The 22,347-nt window shown below is 41.3% G+C and overlaps 1 protein-coding gene across 1 annotated transcript in view; it reads right to left on the bottom strand.

Moving 5' to 3' along the window:
• TMTC1 (transmembrane O-mannosyltransferase targeting cadherins 1) overlaps window positions 1-22,347 on the bottom strand; it is a 266,800-nt gene that overhangs the window by 116,380 nt on the left and 128,073 nt on the right. Inside the window, 1 exon segment of the mRNA XM_047740854.1 lies at window positions 423-612. Within this exon segment, the coding sequence (XP_047596810.1) occupies window positions 423-612 (190 nt within the window).

Consider the following 22,347-nt stretch of genomic DNA (forward strand, 5'->3'; position numbering starts at 1 on the left):
CCAACCAACCAGTCAGGCAGGTACTCATTAGTGGAAGTAGCATCTTAACCATATTTTAAGCACTTATGAATATATTATTATCTCATTTATCATTACATGAAATCAAACAAGTTGCTGCAAAAATTAGTCAACTAGAGCAAGAAAAAAATTCTTGTTTGCAAACATTCAATTTCAGATCCAATTTCTACAGGGTTGGTAGAACAGTAAAGATAATTAAGGTGGCCATGATCTGCTAACTCCACTAAGGTCTTTAAAATATGTATTACTTACCTGGAAAAATTTAATTTTTTTGTTTTTCAGACAAAAGAGTAGATTCAATTTAGACTCGGACCACCTAGGGGTGATGGGTGGAGAAGGCATCACTAAGTACAGAGCATCTGTCTTCAAATGCAGAGAGTTCGGTTGGATTTTAAGAAAATTACCTTGAAGGCTGCTAAACAATGAAGGCTCAGTAAGGTCATGACAACTGCCAGAAGGATGGTGGCTAAGTTCCGCACGTCCCATATGGTCTCTACCAGAGGAATACTGCCGACCTGCCAGTCATAGCACAGGGTAACAGGTGCAAGCAGAAGCCACACGTTGAAGGCCAAGAGGTAGGAATAGGTAAGGAACCTATGAAGAGAAGAAGAATCACTGAAACACAACTCAAGGTCCAGGATACCTTGCAAACATTTGTTTATTACCATGGTTTAATTAAATAGCATTATACACTGTCAGTGTTATTGAAAAAGACAAGGTAAGATGGAAAGCCACCCATTTATTTTGTTGTTAAATAGATCATTCTGGAATATATTTAATAGTTATAGGCACTATGGCAGGTGCTTGCTTTTCAATGGTGAACAAGAAAGACAGAGGTTTCCATGACATATATTCAAAAATTATCATACAGATAAATACATTACATCTTGAGATAAATGCCAAGAAAGAAAAGCTTGATGAAAATAGACAGAAATGCTGTTTTGCTAGATATGATTCCCCGGGTTAGAGACAGACCTTTAAACTGTGCTTTATTCATAGTGCCCAGAAAACTGCCATAGACAGTAAAATATTTCAACGTGTTTATAGCAGATTGATCATACTGAATTATTAAAAAAAAATCAGAGCATCTGTGGTAGGGAAATGAAGTCTCTTAGTCACAAGTAAATGGGCTACCCTTCAAGAGAAGAAGGACAGCTATCATCCTATAAGGAGAGCACAGACCTAGGGAAGGGAGATAATGAACGCAGGTGATGCTCCTGTTTCCTGGCTCTGTTTAGCCACCAAGGGAAGGTGAAAGGCATTCCAACGGACCCTGTTTCCTTCAGGGCAGAGGAAACTGAATTTATCTAAATGCGTTCAGTTTAGACAAAATCATTAAGTAGTGGTCTAGACCCTTGAGAATTGCAGAACTCTCAGCACATAACAAACTTCACCCAAACCTGTGCACTAGGAGACACTAGCATGGCTTCCAGCAGTGTTAGGCGCAACCCTAGGATGACCCCAGTCCCTATTAGAATCCTTGCCTGGGGGGCGCCTTGGAGGCTCAGTGGGTTTTAAAGCCTCTGCCTTCAGCTCAGATCATGATCGCAGGGTACTGGAATCGAGTCCCACATTGGGCTCTCTGCTTAGTAGGGAGCCTGCTTCCCGCTCTCTCTCTGCCTACCTGTGATCTCTGTCTGTCAAATAAATAAATAAAATCTTAAAAAAAAAAAAAAAAAAAAAGAATCCTTGCCTGGGAAAGTGCAATGCTGCCAGGAGAACTGACTGTCGGTTCTAGCCAGTGCCGGACAAAGGACCTCTGACCTTCCCTATCCTACAGCATTTTTATAAGGGCAGACAACTGTGAACAGGAATCTCCCATGACTCACAAATCTTTCTCAAGGACCTGAGAGCCATTTCTTTAAAATGCACTCATCAGGAAGGACAGGGCCTCTCTCCCAGTGCTACCCCCACTCTCCCTTTAAAATGCCCAACCACTTCTGCGCAAATCAGAATGGCGCTCAGCTCTCTCCCCTGCTGCCAGTAGTTACTGAATGAAATCTATTTTCACTGTTTCAACGGATGTCCAGTTGTGTTTGTTTGACACCCTATATGGGATTAAATAGAATAATTAGATAAATTCCTTGTCCTCAAAAAAATGCATAACCCAATATTGAAAACAAGATAAACAAAACTAAAGAAGCAGAATGAGATGAGTGCCATAATAGAACTGAGTAGGAAGGAAAGTTTAGCATTTGGCAGATTCTTAGGGAGGGATTCTTAGATTGGCAAAGGGAGTAAATCAAATCATTTCTAAGTTAGCTTCTAATATTTTACCTTGAATTCCTCCCAACAAGTAGCTATTGGTTGGGGACACCCTCCCTAGGCCTTCCCAACTGATCTTTCCTTTTCTCCTTTCTCTCCAAGGTTGGCAGTCACATATCACCAGTGACAGCCAGGTGAGACTTAGGGATGGGGATTTAACTTAGTATCCTGACTCTTAAACCCCAACAGAGAAATGGGTTGAAGGAATAGGGATATTTCTTCTTCTTCTTTTTTCAAAAGATTTATTATTTATTTGATAGAAAAAGAGAAAACAAGTGAGAGGGGCAGAGTGAGAGGAAGAGAGAATCTCAAGCAGACTCCAAGCTGAGCATGGAGCCTGATGTGGGGCTTGAGGTCATGACCCTGAGATTATGATCTGAGCCGAAACCAAGAGTTGGACACTTAACTGACTGAGCCACCAATGCACCCCAGGAGCGGGAATACTTCAGTGGTGTTTCCCAACTCTTTTCGTTTCTGTTGGTACATTTAATACAATGTTAGTATATAAATTGTGGGGTGTACACAGTGAAAGCTTAATGAAGTCCAAGATTTATTATTTAACAAAAATCAAAACCAAAACACTGCCTCATTCCTTTTAGCCTTGGGGCTGAGAAATTGTCTCATGAGAGAATGCCAATTCCATGGGAAGACAACTAGGACACTGTAGGCTTTGTTCTTTCACAGAGCTTCTCAGCTGACGTGATCTGCTTATTAGCTCAGGGAAGATGCTCTGTGACTGACTTTATGGAAGGTGGCATCATCAAACAGAAAAAATCACAATGTCATTCAGTTACTCTCCAGGTCTTAAAATTACTTTTTAAAAATGGTATTTCTCCTTCTTGATAAACTAGTTACCAGCAATGATATAAATGGCTGCTAAAATTATTAAGTGAAGCTAATAGGGTACTTCACAATGGATGGATCAGGCTAAATCAGATGCCTAGATCTGACTAACCAATTTTAACATCACAGAAAGGTAGACTAATAGCCAGATGTCCTCCTGCTGGAGAGAGATGTCACCACCTATGAAGTAGTCTTGTTCCCCGAAAAAAAAAAAGAAAAGAAAGAAAATCAAACTTGAATCTGATCAAGCCCTTTATCACCAGTTTACATCAAATACAGAAAAACCCAGAACATGCTACAAGACACCACAGGAATGCAATGTGACAAATCCAGAATGTTGCCATTCCAAAGAACAAATGATGTCTGGCTCTTCCATAAATACACTGTAAGAGGGGTAACAGGGGCAGGGGGGCAGGAGAGAAGAAGAGGGCACCTGTAAGTCAGATGAGACCTAAGAGACATATTAAAGTACAGATATTGTTTAGGTGCTAATTCAAACAATCCATTATGAAAAATCACCACTTATGAGCAGAAAAAATTGAAACATTGATTGGATATAGGATCCTGGAGAATCATTGCTAATTTTTAAAGTGTGATAATGGTATTGTGGTTATACTTTTTAAGGAACCTTATCTTTCAGAAACATACTAAATATATGCATATGAAATGCTAATCTGAGATTTGTTTTAGAAAGATGGACTGGGAGTAAGGGTGCACAAGTGGGTAGGGGTATGAACGAAACAAGATCAGCCATGAGCTACGATTGTTGAAACTGGGTAATGGGTCTATAGAGGTTCTTTATGCCATCTACTCTACTTCTGTATGTATTTATTATCCATAATAAAAACTATTTTTTCTTAACTAGGCAACAGAAATGCAACAGGAATACCTCCTTATGTCTAAAGGCAGCTTGCACATGGAATAGTTGCAAGTCCTAATGTGGATTTTTTTTTTTTTTTTTTTTTAACGCAGGGTTAAAACTCAATACCCTGAGATGAAGGTCTGAGCTGAGATCAAGATTGGGATGCTTAACCAACTGGGCCACCTAGGCACCCCACTAATATGGAAATTTTATTTTAATTGCTAAGTTCACATTTGAGCCTTGCCCTGCAAGTAGTCCTCCATTTCTTGTATTTCTTTTTTTAATTTCTGTAAGTGATTTTCACACCAACATGGGGCTCAAACTCACGACCCAGAGATCAAGAGTTGCTTGCTCTTCCAACTGAGTCAGCCAACACCCCAGTTTCTTATATTTCTTTTTTTTTTTAAGATTTTATTTATTTATTTGACAGAGAGAGAAAGCATGCACACAAGCAGGGGGAACAACAGGCAGAAGAAGAAGCAGGCTCCCCACCAAGCAGGGAGTCCAATGTGGGACTTGATCCCAGGACCCTGGGATCATGACCTGAGCTAAAGGCAGCCACTTAACCAAGTGGGCCACCGAGGCACCCCATAGTTTCTTAAATTTTCTAGACTTGCAATATTGCATTGGCAAAAAGAAAAAAATAAAGAATAATATTTTTTCAGTTACATCTCAGTGTAGTTATTTAGATTTAAAAAAAAAAAGTTCATTATGACTTTTTAAACAGGCTATAACCCAAATATATTAAAACACTAAAGTAAACCACAGAACTAAAAGCAACTTACCTTCCTATAACACTAGGAAAGTCAACAATATTAACTTACCCCCACCCCCAGCTTTTTTTTTTTTTTTGAAGATTTTATTTATTTATTTGACAGACAGAGATCACAAGTAGGCAGTGAGGCAGGCAGAGAAAGAGAGAGAGGAGGAAGCAGACTCCCTGCTGAGCAGAGAGCCCAATTCAGGGCTCGATCCCAGGACCCTGGGATCATGACCTGAGCTGAAGGCAGAGGCTTAACCCACTGACCACCCAGGCGCCCCTAACTTACCTTTTAAGACATATGTATTGTCTCCAGAAACTCAAGAGACATCACCTACCTTAGTGCATATGAATTCAGATCAATGTTGCTACTAAACTCTTTAAAAAGTATTTGAAATACTGAAACAGCACTGGAAAATTTCTGAAAATTTAAGCATTTAAGAAGCCACTTGGAATCACGCCAAAAGCTAATTACATTTTAGGGGACTAGTTGAGCTAGCTGTAATCAGCAACTCAAGGCTTTCTATTAACTCACTGGCTATGAATTACATTTTAAACTAATCACCTTGTTTATTTCTGCTAAATTTCAAGAATGCCTATCTCTGCCCTGCTGAGTTCTCTTTTTCAAAGCAGGAGGAAAACCAAAATGAATTATTTACCAATATTCTGCCATTCTAACAGGACGAAAGCCACTAGGATCTCTTGCCCACAAAATGAAAAGGGAAAACACAGGAATTCAGCTTGAACAATTCAGTCATGAAGTTGCGTTTACAGGCCGGTGACTATGGGAGATGGAAGGGGCGGCTTTCAGGGGCTGGCAGGCATCTAATGGCAGCTGCGCAACCTGGGTACCTCTTAAAATCTAAATCTTCATTTTTATCAAGAAAAAAATGAGTGTTGTAAGGGCAAACATATACATAGATTCTGTTCCTTGCCTTTGAAAAAAATGGTTTCGGCTAAGAAATAACATGAACCTAACCTATTTCCTTACCCTAGGAAGATGCCTAGGAGAGGTACATAGGAAAAAATCATGCATTGCAAACAGAAATATACAGCTCTTCCTTGTTTTATATAAAAATGTTATTGCTCAAAGGATCCTTCTTTCTCATTCCCCAAAAAGTCCTTCATTGTTTCGTAAATACAGGACACCTATTATATACGCACAGTCCTCTTGGGAGCAGCATTGGCTAACACAGTCGATAGACTGGCCATGGTACAAACCACCTTTACCACCACTGTGGAGCACCCCCACTGCCCTGACTCTGCCTCTAGCTTCTGGGTTTTGGTGATCTGTCCTACCCATCCCTACACTGTCCCCTATTTTCTGCACTTGAATTACCACTGATGCTTCAAAAAGGTCTCCGCAGTCTCACTGTGCCCCAGCAATAATGACAGGACTTTTTCAGGCATAACCTGCTTATTATCATTGTTAGCATCTTCTCCTACCTCCTATCATCTTCTCCAGAACTAGCCACAGAAAGCTGCCTCTTGCACTACCCTTCTCCACAGACAGAACATCCTCCCTGGAATTCAAGAGATGTTGAGTGATTACTCTATGTACTTTTCTAGGTGGACGGGTAGTATCTGATCTTCTGTTCTTCAAAGGGCATTTTCACAGCTTTGATGGTAAGAACGCATACACACATGACATGGTTGAGTAACTGTGAAATATAAAGGTCAATTTCAATGGAGTTCTAGAAATGAGAGATTAGTGAAAAATGGTGGATTCGGGGATGACGTCCTAGAATCTGCAGAATTTAAATGATGGAGATGGAAGATGGACAGAGCCCCCAAATGGCTTCAAACTGTACACGAACAGGACACTTTTTTTTTTTTTTAAGATTTATTTATTTATTTGACAGAGAGAGAGGTCATAAGTAGGCAGAGAGGCAGGCAGAGAGAGAGAGGGTAAGCAGGCTCCCCCCACTGAGCAGAGAACCCGATGCGGCCCTCGATCCCAGGACCCTGAGATCACAACCCAAGCTAAAGGCAGAGGCCCAACACACTGAGTGCCACCCAGGCACCGCAGGACACTTTTTGAGGAAAGTTAACAATACGGGTCATATTAGAGTACAGAATTAAAAATGTGTAATATAAAAATTTTAAAATGACTCCTGCTAAAATGTCCAAAAGGAAAAATATCATGACAGTGTTGGGCAAGGATGTGGAGAAGAACGGAACTATGAAACACTACGTAAACTGATGAAGCCCCTTTGGAGAATGGTGGGCAGCTTCAAGACAGCACATTAAATGTACACATGATCTAGCAAGTCTACTCCAGAGTTTATATCCAACAGCACCGCACAGAGATGTTTCCCAAAAGACATTCACAACATTGTTCACAACTCTTAAAGGTCCGATATTGGAGGAAAACCAGATGCCCATCTACAATAAAGGACACATACATTGTAATATACCCATTCAAAGGAAATCTATTTGGCAATAAGAATAAATGCAACTGAGGTGCCTGGGTGACTCAGTCTGTTAAGTGTCTGCCTTCAGCTCAGGTCATGGTCCCAGGGTCCTGGGATCAAGACCACATTGGGCTCGCCCTTAGTGGGAAGCCTGTTTCTCCCTCTCCCACTCCCTCTGCTTGTGTTCCCTCTCTGTCTCTATCTCTGTCAATAAATAAATAAAATAAAATCTTAAAAAAGAAAAAAAGAATGAATGCAACAACATGGGTGAACATCATCACAGTATTAGAGAACAGAAGACACACAAGAAAAGAAAATCATGGAAAACCATCTATAGACAAGGACAGGGTGATTGGAAGCAGGACCTGACCCCCAGGACATAGCGCTGGGGCAGAAAGCCATAAGGCAACCCCAGCTAAATGGACTGTATAGATGGCAGTCTGTCACCTTCATCCCCTTGCTCCTCCATAACAGAGTAGAAGGCACCAAGACCTTCCAGGCTTTCCAGGACCGAGGTCCAGAAGTACCACTGAACACCTGCTGCTTCAGCACCTTGGAACAGAGATGGCAAGACCATTTCTGAACACTTAGTGAAACTGGAAAAGACATCTAAATGACTCTTGCCAGCTTCTCACTGCATTTATTTTAAAGTTCTGGTGGATTATAAGAACCAATGGTCTAACCAAACCAGGTCAATTAAAGGTAGGGCTATTTTGGGGTGACTGGGGGGCTCAATCAGTTAAGCATCTGGGTCTTGATTTCAGCTCAGGTCACAATCTCAGGGTGAGACTGAGCACCCTGTTGCGCTTCACACGAGCTTGGAGCCTGCCTGAGAATTCTCTCTCCCTCTCCTTCCACACCTCCTGCACTGCACGTGCATGCTCACTTTCTCTGTCAAATAAATAAATAAATAAATAAATAAATAAATAAATAAAAGAAAGAAAGGAAGAAAAGAAAGAAAAAAAAAGGTAGGGCTATTTTAAAAAATTCCCATACGAATCTAAATTCTTATTAAGAATTCTTATATTCTCGGGGCACCTGGGTGGCTCAGTGGGTTAAAGCCTCTGCCTTTGGCTCAGGTCATGATCCCAGGGTCCTGGGATCGAGCCCCACATCGGGCTCTCTGCTCAGCAGGGAGCCTGTTTCCTCCTCTCTCTCTGCCTGCCTCTCTGCCTACTTGTGATCTCTGTCTGTCCAATAAGTAAATAAAGTCTTTAAAATATGTATATATACATCGCCAAAGGCAAGGGAAGCAAGGGCAAAAATGAACTATTGGGATTTTATCAAGATCAAAAGCTTTTGCACAGCAAAGGAAACAGTGAACAAAACCAAAAGACAACTGACAGAATGGGAGAAGATATTTGCAAATGACATATCAGATAAAGGGCTAGTGTCCAAAATCTATAAAGAACTTAGCAAACTCAACACCCAAAGAACAAATAATCCAATCAAGAAATGGGCAGAGGACATGAACAGACATTTCTGCAAAGAAGACATCCAGATGGCCAACAGACACATGAAAAAGTGCTCCACATCACTTGGCATCAGGGAAATACAAATCAAAACCACCATGAGATATCACCTCACACCAGTCAGAATGGCTAAAATTAACAAGTCAGGAAATGACAGATGCTGGCGAGGATGCGGAGAAAGGGGAACCCTCCTACACTGTTGGTGGGAATGCAAGCTGGTGCAACCACTCTGGAAACAGCATGGAGGTTCCTCAAATGTTGAAAATAGAACTACCCTATGACCCAGCAATTGCACTACTGGGTATTTTTTTTTTTTAAGATTTTACTTAATTATTTGAGAGAGAGAGCATGAGAGAGAGCATGAAAGGAGAGAGGTCAGTGGGAGAAGCAGACTCCCTGCTGAGCAGGGAGCCCGATGTGGGACTCGATCCCGGGACTCCAGAATTATGACCTGAGCTGAAGGCAGTTGCCCAACCAACTGAGCCACCCAGGCGCCCCTACACTACTGAGTATTTACCCTAAAGATACAAACGTAGTGATCCGAAGGGGCATGTGCACCCAAATGTTTATAGCAGCAACGTCTACAATAGCCAAACTATGGAAAGAACCTAGATGTCCATCAACAGATGAATGGCTAAAGAAGATGTGGTATATATACACAATGGAATACTATGCAGCCATCAAAAGAAATGAAATCTTGCCATTTGCGACGACGTGGATGGAACTAGAGGGTATCATGCTTAGCGAAATAAGTCAATCGGAGAAAGACAACTATCATATGATCTCCCTGATATGAGGGAGAGGAGATGCAACATGGGGGGTTAAGGGGGTAGGAGAAGAGTAAGTGAAATAAGATGGGATTGGGAGGGAGACAAACCATAAGTGACTCTTAATCTCACAAAACAAACTGAGGGTTGATGGGGGGGAGGGGGGTTGGGGGCGTGGGGTTATGGACATTGGGGAGAGTAAGTGCTATGGTTGAGTGCAGTGAAGTGGGTAAACCTGGCGATTCACAGACCTGTACTCCTGGGGATAAAAATATATGTTATAAAAAAAAAAAGTCACTTATGGTTTGTCTACCTCCCAAACCCATCTTGTTTCATTTACTCTTCTCCTACCCCCTTAACCCCCCCATGTTGCATCTCCTCTCCCTCATATCAGTGAGATCACATGATAGTTGTCTTTCTCCAACTGACTTATTTCACTAAGCATGATACCCTCCAGTTCCATCCACATCGTTCCATCCACGCTGCCCTGTTCCTTCCTGTATTCCCTCCATTTCATGGGCTTCTTGGGCATCTGTTTGAGATTGAGACTGGAGCATGGCCCCCACCTCTCCTTTTCTCTTATCCATATACACTTATCACTACAGTCTTCCCGGCTCTCTCTCACGTATCCAGTCCCTGAGAGCAGCACCTATCAGCTCGCCTCACCTTCTGGAACCAACTCTCACAGGCTGCTGAACTCCAGCCCCGGTCGACCCTTCCAGTCCCATCCTTTGACAAACCCTGCCTGTCACAGCCTGCTGCTAGGCCAGGCTGGGTCCCCCTCTGTGCTCCTACAGACTCACCCAGGCATACACACTGCCCTGTCCCTGGGTGTTCGTGTGTCTGCTACCCCCTGAAAGCGGAAGCTCCTAGGGGCAGGGCTGTATCTTGCGGATAGTTATTTCCCCAGCACCTCGTTCTTTAAATGGATGGATTTGGTGGGTTTTAAGAAATTAACCTGGTATCAGGGCGCCTGGGTGGCTCAGTGGGTTAAGCCTCTGCCTTTGGCTCAGGTCATGATCTCAGGGTCCTGGGATCAAGCCCCGCATCGGGCTCTCTGCTCAGTGGGGAGCCTGCTTCCCCTCTCTCTCTCTGCTTGCCTGTCTGCCTGCTTATGATCTCTCTCTCTGTCAAATAAGTAAATAAAACCTTTAAAAAAAAAAAAGAAAAGAAAAGAAATTAACCTGGTATTAAAACAATACCTAAAAATCTGAAATATTTCCATTTTATACTTTCATTTTTGGCCTGAGGCAAACACATAGCTTTATATGGGCCTACAAGAGATACCTGCTGACTTTCCAGCTGTCCAGCCAGGTAGCTGAAGGGTGCAGACTGAAGATTCTGCTTTTGGGTGGCCCCCTCAGCACCTAGCATGGGCTAGCTCATGCACACCATCAAAGAGTGAGGAGTGTCTGAGGAAAGATGCCTCCCCTCAATGTCAAAGAAGCATCATTAAAAAGCTATGCCAGCCTTACATTTTCTTATTTTATATTAAACTACAATAAATACAGTGTAAATGAGAACTCTTGTTAGCATGGATAAATAAAAAAGTGAATCTGAAACATCATTAGGTCTCTCTGACCTTTTTAATGTGCCATTAATATAGTTATTCTATTAGCAGAGACAGCCTCACTAGAGTAGAAAAAAAGAATTTCAACATGCAAGACTGTCAGCAACAGCTTCTCACCCATATAATCTCTTAAAAAAAAAAAAGTAAATAACATGTTCTGCAAAAGAAATGCTTGGTTCATTTCTTATCTAAGGTCTGTTTCTTTCCGTAAAGCATTTAACAACGTCTTTATTTCTCTCATGGAGCACACGTTTGGCTTCCACTGAGCGAACAAGTACTAACTCCTTACTATGCATCATCAAAGATTCCAGATTCCACAGAAGAATCCTATTGGTATACTAATGAACCACATCCAATACCATTAAAAATCCCTTAAACATGTACAGCATTTTCTAGTACATCAAGTATCAGCACAGAAGGATTAGCTGATCCTCAGACAATCTCTACGAAGTGGGTATCAGCTTCATTGTTGCAGTTGGGGACAGCCTTATGGAGGCTGTGACTCGCTCAGTGTCCCACAGCAAACAAGACACTGTTTGCGGGCTCCACGTGGAATCTGCCACCCAATCGTGCAGTCTCCCATTCTCATATCTTTATTGATGTAGAGAGGAAGGCAATGGATTGAATATTGGTTCTCATGGAAAAGCCCCTGTCTGAGACCCTGACTTATTTCTTGAACAGGAAAGCCCAGATGAATTTCAGCTTTTCTATTAAACTGAAACAAACAAACAAAACGCTAGCTTTCAGTCAAAGCAGGGCTGACAAAAACTTAAAGCCAGTGTGTGATCCCCTCTACAGAATACTCAACAGATGACTTACACTGATACACATGCTTGTTAGAGCACTGCACAGCAGGAAATAGAATCCTTAAATAAAAACCTTGGGCTTGGCATTGTATTCATTATGAAAAGTGAACTGTGTCTTGATGTTCCAGTGTTAGGCAAAAAGAAGAAAATCGTTTCTTTAATTTTTTACCATGTTCTCAGGGATTTAAGATTATAACAGAAACACAAATATATAGGCTTAAAGGTTTATATAGTTTTCTTCAAGAAGTAAAGTATCGAGGGGCACCTGGGTGGCTCAGTGGGTTGGGCCTCTGCCTTCGGCTCAGATCATGATCTCAGGGTCCTGGGATCGAGCCCCGCATCAGGCTCTCTGCTCAGTGGGGAGCCTACTTCCCCCCTCTCTGCCTGCCTCTCTGCCTACTTGTGATCTCTCTGTTAAATAAGTAAATAAAATATTTTAAATTAAAAAAAGAAGAAGAAGTAAAGTATCGATAAGTAACCCAGACTGGCAATTTCCAACAGCTGAGCCCAGGGCCAGAGGTAGCAAGTGTCACCTCGCTAAGGACCTCCTTAGTGTTAGGACCTCCTAACACAAGGTCCTGTTGGTTGCTAAAGCATGAAAGGAAGAGCTCATTTTGCATAGCTCATTTGAAACACATGATGCATTTAAAAATAATAATTTAAATTTGAATTCAATTTGTTCAGAGTTTATTATGAAATAGTTCTTATGCTCGGGTCTCCAAGAGCTATAAATATTAGGGAGACATACTGCCCTGAGGTTGTCACAATCAAAATCTAAGGTGGTTCTGTTTTTGCCTGTTTGAAACTACCAACTGAAAATGGAAAGATAACAAAAGCTTCCTTAGAAGGAAGATGCTGAGTTCTACATTCACCTTAGTATTTCTTATCTTGATATTTTCCTACAAAATAATACAAGCCTTAGCCTAGATTTCCAAACAGCAGAAACACATCTACCCACTTAAGCAGATATATTCCACTTGCTTATCCAGGACCACATCTCATGAAAATACATGATGCTGGTAGGGGGCCTTTATATTTGTTCACTGAAAACCCCATTCTATTTATTTCCTGGACTTGAAAGACAACCATTTTACAATATTATAAAGGCAATACTTCTTCCATCAAGTATACACAGATTTACATCTGTCCCCTTCCAATCTGTCAGATGGAAACCCAATTACTCGGGAGCAGCCACGGAGAGGGGCCTTAATAGTGGATCATTGTGTTTTCTCTTCTGCAGGCTCCTGCCCTATGCAGAAGCCATAGTTAACTTGGGCTTTTGTTCTTATGTTGAATCCAAGATTTGCCAGACTGAATGTCAAAGGATCACATTTCTAAAGAGACTTAGATAGGGGCGCCTAGGTGGCTCAGTGGGTTAAGCCTCTGCCTTCCGCTCAGGTCATGATCTCAGGGTCCTGGGATTAAGCCCCACATTGGGCTCTCTGCTTAGCAGGGAGCCTGCCCCCCCCACCCGGCCTCCGCCTGCCGCTCTGCCTACTTGTGATCTCTTTCTCTCTCTGTCAAATAAATAAAATCTTTAAAAAAAAAAAAAATAAATAAATAAATAAAGAGACTTAGATAAACAGCTGAGTAACTCCTGGGCTATAAAGGACGATTCTGAGACAGAACAAGGCACACAGAAACCTCTCCCATCACTTCTCAAGGGCAGTGCACCAAAACTGCGGGAGCAGAATCTCTGTGCACTGGACCCCAGAACTGATACTCAGGGTGATTCCCAAGTGCTTTAGAGACACAAGCAGGTCTGGCAACCCAGCTGGAGTAAAATCATCAAGCCCCGGAGGGCTGTAGTCAAGGCACAATTTGGGGTGTTGTGAGCATCCATGGTCTTGGGCTCTAAAGGACGTTTGTTTAGATGGGACCCAAATTCGAAGTTAGTCTTCATACGCAAAGGTGGAGTGCAGTACAAGTCCTCCCATCACTCAGAATCAGCTGAACGAAACATGAGCTGGCGGCTTAGAAGAAACTACCCAAACCAGAGGCAGAGGGTGGCAGTGGAGGGCAGTCGGGGTGGTCTCCACACACCATTTATTCCTCGCCAGCACGCTCATCCTTGGCCCTCCTCGGGCCAAGAGCCCAGTGCTTGGGCTAGGCCAGTGTCCAATGGAAATACAATAAAAACATGCATCATTTCAAATTTTCTATGAGCTACATTAAAAAAGAATGAAACACGATAAATTAATTTTAGTAATATATTTTGTTTCAATGAATGTACTCAAAATATCATCTCAACATATAATCAGTATAAAATTTATCAGTGGTATATTGTAAATTTCTTCTTTTCTTATAGGATTTCATCTCTAACATCCCAGGCAGACTGTATTTATCCTCACAGCACACCTCAATTCAGACTAGCCACATGTGAAGTGCTCAGTAGTGGTCTCGTGACTTGTGACTCCCATAGTGGGCATCACAGATCTAGACAATCACGCTGGCCCTCAGCCCCATCTTCCTCCTCTCCTATACTCAACTTGTCCTTGATTTTCAGGATTCCTGCTACAAAATCATGCCTCAATCCTGGGCTAACGGATGATTCTGAGACAGAACAAGGCACACAGAAACCTCTCCCATCACTTCTCAAGGGTAGTGCACCAAAACTGCGAGAGCAGAATCTCTGTGCACTGGACCCTAGAACTGATATTCAGGGTGATTCCCAATTGCTTTAGAGACACAAGCAGGTCTGGCAAACCCAGCTGGAGTAAAAAGCTCTAGCTTTCCCCCTTTCCACTCTCAAATCCAATCCCCAAATTTCCCACATGCAAAATTTTCAATCCCCAAGTTGCTGAAATCACTTCCCTGGTATCTTTTTACATTACTTTTATTTTTTGTCCCTGTTTCAGTACATGTCTCTCTTTCAATTCTGGTAAAAAAACTTCTATCCTGGCCCTTGTTCCTACAGAAATTCCACATGGGATGAGAGGGGTTGGAGGGATTTGGACATAAAGAGAACAAAATTTTCTTAAACTGTAAAATATTTTTTAAAAAGTAATTTAATAAAATCTAAATTTAGAACAATTACAAAGAAGAAAATAGAGACCCTCTGTGAGTTACATAAACAACACTACAGCCACAGCTGTGTGGGCATTCAAAACTACAAGAATTGTACAAGACCCAAGAGGGAAGCAGGAGAGCCAAGCTGACAAAAAAACAGAGGAGGCAGACAGACAGCCCCACAGACAGAGTTCCCTTTGGTGCTCCTGGCTAAGCGCTTCACCACCTCACTAGAGAGGGACCTGAAAATCAATGCCAGAACCACTCTATTTGTGTTTTCTTGTATATTTAAGCATGCAAGTTAAACAGATACCCCATAGCATAAATCCCATCATTCTCAAGGAAACATTTTGTTGCCTTTAGGAAGTTACAAGTAAGCAAGCCTTACAGATATTTTGAAGACAGGAAAGTAAACATGGCACTGGATTGGGAGGAAGCTGCAAGTGACAATGACCATCACATTTCTGGTATTCCTAGAGGGGAATATCAGATGTGGACAATCCCCTCAGAAGGGCACCTCAATAAGGCTCACTCCTTTCCTCCCGAGGTGGGGGAAATAACCAGGACAACCATTCACCCATTCAACAATTTTCTCAAGATCTATTTTGTGCCAGGCTCTGAGCCGAAGCCTAGTAAGAGAATGAAATAATGTCAGGAGCCACCAGGGCAGCTGCCGCTCACAGAGCTATGAGCAAAACTATGCAGTAGCCTAAGTCTGCTTTTAGAACACACTCTGGCCAACTCTCTGAGACCTACTTCTGTGAAGTAGTCCCCTCTTTTGTCCTGATGTCACCCCAACCCCCTACCTGCTCCTCTGATGAACACTCACTGCAAAGCCACCAGGCTTAGGCTCCCTCTCCCTCCCAGGTCAAAACACCAGACCCTGCATGTCAAGAAAAGAGCAATCTTATGTAACAGTTCATGGTGGAAATAACTAAGTATACAGCCTGTGAGTGGGGAGCAGTCACTACGAGTTGTATACCAGGGAAACCTTTCTGTATGAGCTAGCACTTACCTGAGTCTTCATGAATGGGCTGTGCTGAGACTGAAAAAGAGATAGCATAGGTAAGTAGAATGCATGGGGTTTGTGAGGGTCCCAGGATTCTGAGGTGGTATGTGGTGGTGGTTCAGGAAACATGCTTGAGAAGGTTCCGACAAGATCTTCCAGAACCAATGGATAAAGATATAACCAATGGATAAAGAATGAAAGGAAGGGCATTATAGGACTGGAAAGCAACATGTAAGAAAAACTCGGAGGTAAACGACAGTGGTGCATTTAAGGAACTAAAGCAGGTTAGGACAGTTAATGTCTAAGCTTAGGGAGGAAGGGCAGAGGGGTATCAAGAGATGAGCCTAAAGAGAACCACCCTGGCCGAATTCCTTAGTCCTATCCTAAAGGGTACAGGAAAACCACTGACCTTTTAAATATTAAGCCAGTGAGGAATATCATCTGGAAATAGTGTGGAAGATGGATCTGAGGAGAGCAAAATGTGGGGAGAGAGACAAGTTAGGAGGATTTCAGTAATGCGCATGAGCAACCGTGAGGACCTTAATGAAAATGGTAGCAGCAGGGATGGATATTGTGACAAAATTCTAGCGACACTGAGATCAAAGGTATAGAACATGACTGCTTAAAGGTGAGGGATGAAAGGAAGGAAGTAGCCAGTCATGATTACTAGGTTATCTGGCTGGGACTACTGGGCCCGTGAGAACTTGCTTGTCAAGAGAAAGCTGTGCAAGCTACAGTATCTCCTCCATTCTTTTTTTTTTTTTTTTTAAAGATTTTATTTATTTATTTGACAGAGAGAGATCACAAGTAGACAGAGAGGCAGGCAGAGAGAGAGAGGAGGAAGCAGGCTCCCTGCTGAGCAGAGAGCCCGATGCGGGACTCGATCCCAGGACCCTGAGATCATGACCTGAGCCGAAGGCAGCGGCTTAACCCACTGAGCCACCCAGGCGCCCTCTCCTCCATTCTTTAAAGTCTACTTATGCTATTCTTCTCGGGTCTTAAACAGAAAAGTTTATAATTCAATGTTATGCCATTCAACTGATTCACAGAATCTCAGTTAATTATGGATTGAAAAAACTTATTGATCAGTCCACATCAAATTCCTGGCTGCTATTACAATCTGAATGTTAGGTTAAAATGTAAAGGTGAAAAACTAAGAGCCTTTATTACCAGTGTTTTCTGATAATGATGACTCTCTCATACTTTACTGGTTTGCCTTGTGATCTGACGTGCTCAATGATCAAGTATAAGAAATCAAATTCTAAGTGGCTTCTAAATTACAGTTAACATAAACTGTACCAAAGTACAATTTTAAAAATATTAAAAATTTAATCCTTACATAAATACACAGTGAAAATAAAGGTTTTATAACCGTTTAATAAGGCAACCAGACACTTGACAAAGCCAGTTTAAAAGAAAATCTGAGTTAGGCAAAGCCTTCTTAGATATAAGCTCAAGCAACAACAATAAAATAAGTTGAATTTCATCAAATTTAAAAACACTTGTGCTCAAAAGGACACCATCAAGAAGGGAAACAACAACCCACAGAAAGGTAGGAAATGTTTATAAATCATGTTATCTTTTTTTTTTTTTTAAAGATTTTATTTATTTATTGACAGAGAGACACAGAGAGAGAGGAAACACAAGCGGGGGCGGTGAGGGAGAAGCAGGCTTCCCACCAGCAGGGAAGCCAGATGTGAGACTTGATCTTAGGACCCAGGGATCATGACCTGAGCCGAAGGCAGACATTTAATGACTAAACCACCCAAGTGCCCTTAAATCATGTTCTCTGATAAACAACTTGTATCTAGAATATATAGAGAACTATTACAACTCAATAATAAAAAGACTCAATAATAAAACAATAAAACCCCTCGATAATAAAAATAATTAAAAATTGGTCAAAGAATCTGAATAGACATTTTTCTGAAGAAGGTTAAAGAAGTGGCCAATATGCAGATGAAAAGATGTTCAACATCATTAGCATTTAGAGAAATGCAAATCAAAACCAGTGAAATACCATTTCATAGCCACTCGTATGGCTGTAATTCAAATACCAGAAAGATTGTCCAAAAAGACAAGTGTTGGTGAGGATGTGGAGAAACTGGGCCCTCAAATACTGCTGCTGGCCGTGTGAAATGGCGCAGCTGCCCCAGGAAGTAGTCAGGCAGTTCCTCACAAAGTGAAACACAGTCAACATCTGAGACTGGCCATCCCACCCCTAGGTACATGAGCGAGAGAAATGAAAACCTACAGTCACACAAAAACTATGAATGTTCATAGCAGCATTACTTGGAGCAGACATCAACAGAGGAAAGGAAAAGTAGGAAGTGGTACAGCCACTTTTGGCGTATTACTGGGGAATGAGAAAAGAATGGAGTATGAATACAGGCTGCAACTGGGATGAATCCTGAGCACATCATGCTGAGTGAAAGAGGCCTGTCATAAAAGACCATATAGTATTTGAGTCCACTGATCTGACATGTCCAGAATCGGTAACTCAACAGGGACAAAAAGTAGATCAATGGTTATCTAGGAGTGGAGGACTGAGGTAAAATGGGAGTAAGTGCTAACAGATATAAGATCTCGTTTTGGGGAGATATAAATGTTCTAAAATTGATTGTGATGATGGTTGCACAATTCTGTAAGTATAGAGAAAACCATTGGATTGTATACTTTTAAGCAGGTAAATTGTACAATAGGAAAATTACATGTCTATAAAAACTATTATATAGATATATATAAATAGAATAAATATATATACAATGTATACATATGTCAATATACTGAAATTAAATTTGAAAAACTGGGGTTACATAGTTCATGAAGAAATAAAAGGAATGAGACTGGTAATTAGACACAAATTTGTTCAATTTATTGCCTACAAGGCAATAAAACTGTAACATTTGAAGTTTTATTTCCTACTATAAAGAATAAGAAATAATCACACCTATCCTATTCTGTATGTTAAGTTCTAAGGTGACAGAGTTGTAAAATATAATAGTATAGATACAAATAAGTCAAAGTTGTATTCTTCTAGGTTTGTTACATTAGAGTAAATGTCACACAGTCATTTGTTGTCTTATTCCCATGTCTTTGATAATTTTTCTTAACAAAGGATTCTCATGAGCAAACCACAATGATTTTGCAGCCCAGTGTTGGTAAATAGAAAATGACAGGGTATTTCTTCCTAGATAATCACATGGAAACAATCTAAAAGTGAAGAAATCTCAGAACTAAAGCCCCAAGAAATCCCCTGAATGAAACAAAGGAAAACATGCCCAGGTAACTCTTAAAACTGTTGGGATTTTTTTATTTTTTATTTTTTAAAGATTTTATTTATTTATTTGACAGACAGAGATCATAAGCAGGCAGAGAGGCAGGCAGAGAGAGAGGGGGAAGCAGGCTCCCTGCTGAGCAGGGAGCCCGATGAGGGGCTTGATCCCAGGACCCTGGGACCATGACCTGAGCCAAAGGCAGAGGCTTTAACCCACTGAACCACTCAGGCACCCAAATATGTAGTTTTTTTAAACTACATATTAATAACTGTACTAACTATAGCAATATTTTATATTAACAACAATAATAACTATTACAATATAGTAATAACTATAGCAATTATTAAAGAAAGAGAGAGCTAGTTTGAAAATTCTCACCTGATAATAGAGGAAGTATTACATCAACTTTAAATACTTGCAAGACAGAAGCAAAGATGGGAATTTTTTTTTTAAAGATTTTATTTATTTATTTGACAGAGATAGATCACAAGTAGGCAGAGAAGCAGGCAGAGAGAGAGAGAGAGAGGGAAGCAGGCTCCCTGCTGAGCAGAAAGCTCGATGCGGGACTCGATCCCAGGACCCCGAGATCATGACCTGAGCCGAAGGCAGCGGCTTAACCCACTGAGCCACCCAGGTGCCCCAAAGATGGGAATTTATAAACCCAATAAAAGAGGCGGAGCATCCATGAGGCAGACTGACATAAGCTGGAAGACAAACCTGTGATTAGTAATGACAGGCTCATGGAGGCAGCCAAATCATAGCTAAATTGCATTGCTGATGAGAAGGAAGAAAAAACCAATAAAACTAGGAAACAGACCAAGGTAATCCAATTTAAGAATCATCAGCCTACTGGAGGTCAAATAATTATGCAAGCAGAGTAGAAATCTGACTTCAGAAAGAAATTAAAGACAATTTTCTGGATGCTCAATAGAGTCAATTATAATGCAGCTATCTTAGAGGTATATGAAAAGCCATTTATAGCAACTGTCATTGAAATGTCCCTGGGTATTCGTATTTTAAGCATGAAACACAGAAACAGAAAGATACGGGTTTTGGGGGGTGTGGGGATGAGCAGGAAGCCCAATGTGGGCCTTGATCTCATGACCTTGAGATCATGACCTGGGCCAGAAACAAGAGTTGGACAGTTAACTGACTGCATCACCCAGGCACCCCAGGAAAAAAGCTATGTTTTTTAAAATTAATTAATTGGGGCCCCTGGGTGGCTCAGTCAATTAAGCGTTCGACTCTTGCTTTCCACTCAGGTCATGATCTCGGCGTCCTGAGATCAAGTCCCACATTGGGCTCGGCGCTCAGCCTGGAGTCTGCTTGTCTCTCTCCCTCTGCTCCTCCTCCTGCTCTTTCTCTCTTCCCCTACCACCCCATGAATAAATAAAATCTTAAAAAAAATAAAATGAAATAAAATAATTTATTTATTTGACAGAGAAAGAGGGAGAGAACACAAGCAGGGGGAGCAGCAGGCAGAGGGAGAGGGAGAAGAAGGCTCCTTGCTGAGCAAGGAGACAGATGCAGGGCTTGATCCCAGGACTCTGGGATGATGACCTGAGCCAAAGGCAGACACCTAACCAACTGAGCTACCCAGGTGCCCCAGAAAGCTATGCTTAAAAAAAGGGGGGTGGGGTAGGGTGGGGAATATAAACATGCTAGGATATTATATTCTATCACTTTATACTGATTAAATTACCTGAGAATAGTTACATAGGTGGATTCACAGACAGAAAGTCCTACATGAAATGTGTTTCAGACCCCTCTCCTTGGAAGTAAAAGGCAGAACCTGGCAAATGACTGGTCTAAGGTACTAATTTTGCCAGAGGTTACATGAAAGAATTTTTTCTGCCACCAGCAGAGATAAAAATGCAACTGAAACCCCTAGCAGATAAGAGGGCAGTGAGTTAGAGACCAAAGGCACCTTGTCCAGATGCTAAGGACCACCACCAGGAAGGCACTTGTTTACTGATGACAAAGACACTAATTAAATCACTGGTTGGTGAGTTCAGAACAGTCTGTTCTGGAGGTGAATGTAGCTATTTAAGGAGCTACAGAACCTGAAACAATTTATCAGTGAGCTAAAAATATCCAGACAAGGATCTAGTGAGAGTTACCCAAAAAGGACAAGTAGATTGCATCATCAACAAAAAGCTGGGTTAGAGATGTCAAGATTAATCAAACAACAACATTTTGAAAAATATAAGGTATAAACAATTTATAAGTGTCTAGACTACCTTGAAAAGGCTGGATATCATATGATTTCTGAAGGCATAGCTAAGACTTTTTTTTTTTTTTTTTGAGAGAGAGATCACAAGTAAGCAGAGAGGCAAGCGGGGGTGGGGGGGGGGGGGGGGAGCAGGCTCCCTGCCTAGCAGAGAGCCCAATGCGGGGCTCGATCCTAGGACCCTGAGATCATAACATGGGCCAAAGACAGAGGCTTAACGCACTGAGCCACCCAGGTTCCCCAAGACTCATTAACAGAAATATACATCAGCAGTAATGGAAACAATTGTGCCATGATATTTTTGTAAAAATGGGTTAACCAAATTAGAAGTTATCTTTTTTGAAAGGGAAATTGCCTTTAAAAAAAAAAAAGGGAGAAAAGACCAGGAACAATAAAGGAAAACATACAGGGCAAAGAAAACAGAAATGTAGCAGTTAAAACATATAAAATACATGAGTCAAATAAAGCAAAGATCACTGCCTGGCATAGAAACAAAATCCAAGAATGTGTTGTCCCTAAGACATATAAGTAAGCCCAAATAAAAATGGGCAGTAGGTCAAGGTTTAAGATTTACTGTATCTTTGCAAAATCAAAAAAGTGAAGGTTACTATTATAAAAATGATCTTAAGTGTGAAAAAGTATATATAAAAATATAAAAAATACAGTGCATCTTAATATGTAAACATAATCGCAACATATATCCTTTTTTTAAAAAAAAAGATTTTATTTATTTGAGAGAGAGAGAGACAGAGACAGAGCATGAGCAGGGGGAAAGGGACAGAGGGAGATGGAGAAGCAGACAGCCCACTGAGCAGGACACCCAATGCGGGGCTTGATCCTGGGACCCCGGGATCACAACCACAGCCGAAGGCAGACACTCAACTGACTGAGCCACCCAGATGGCCCACAACAATATATCCTGAAGAAAAGTTATAAAAATTATAAAATATAATTATATCTAAAAGCCTTAGCAGGACCCCACAGCAGACTGAACAGATAAGGAATTAAAAACCTCTCAATGAACCAGACCCAGTATCTCTAAAT

Source organism: Lutra lutra, chromosome 8 (genome assembly GCF_902655055.1).
Source record: "Lutra lutra chromosome 8, mLutLut1.2, whole genome shotgun sequence".
Lineage (NCBI taxonomy): Eukaryota > Metazoa > Chordata > Mammalia > Carnivora > Mustelidae > Lutra > Lutra lutra.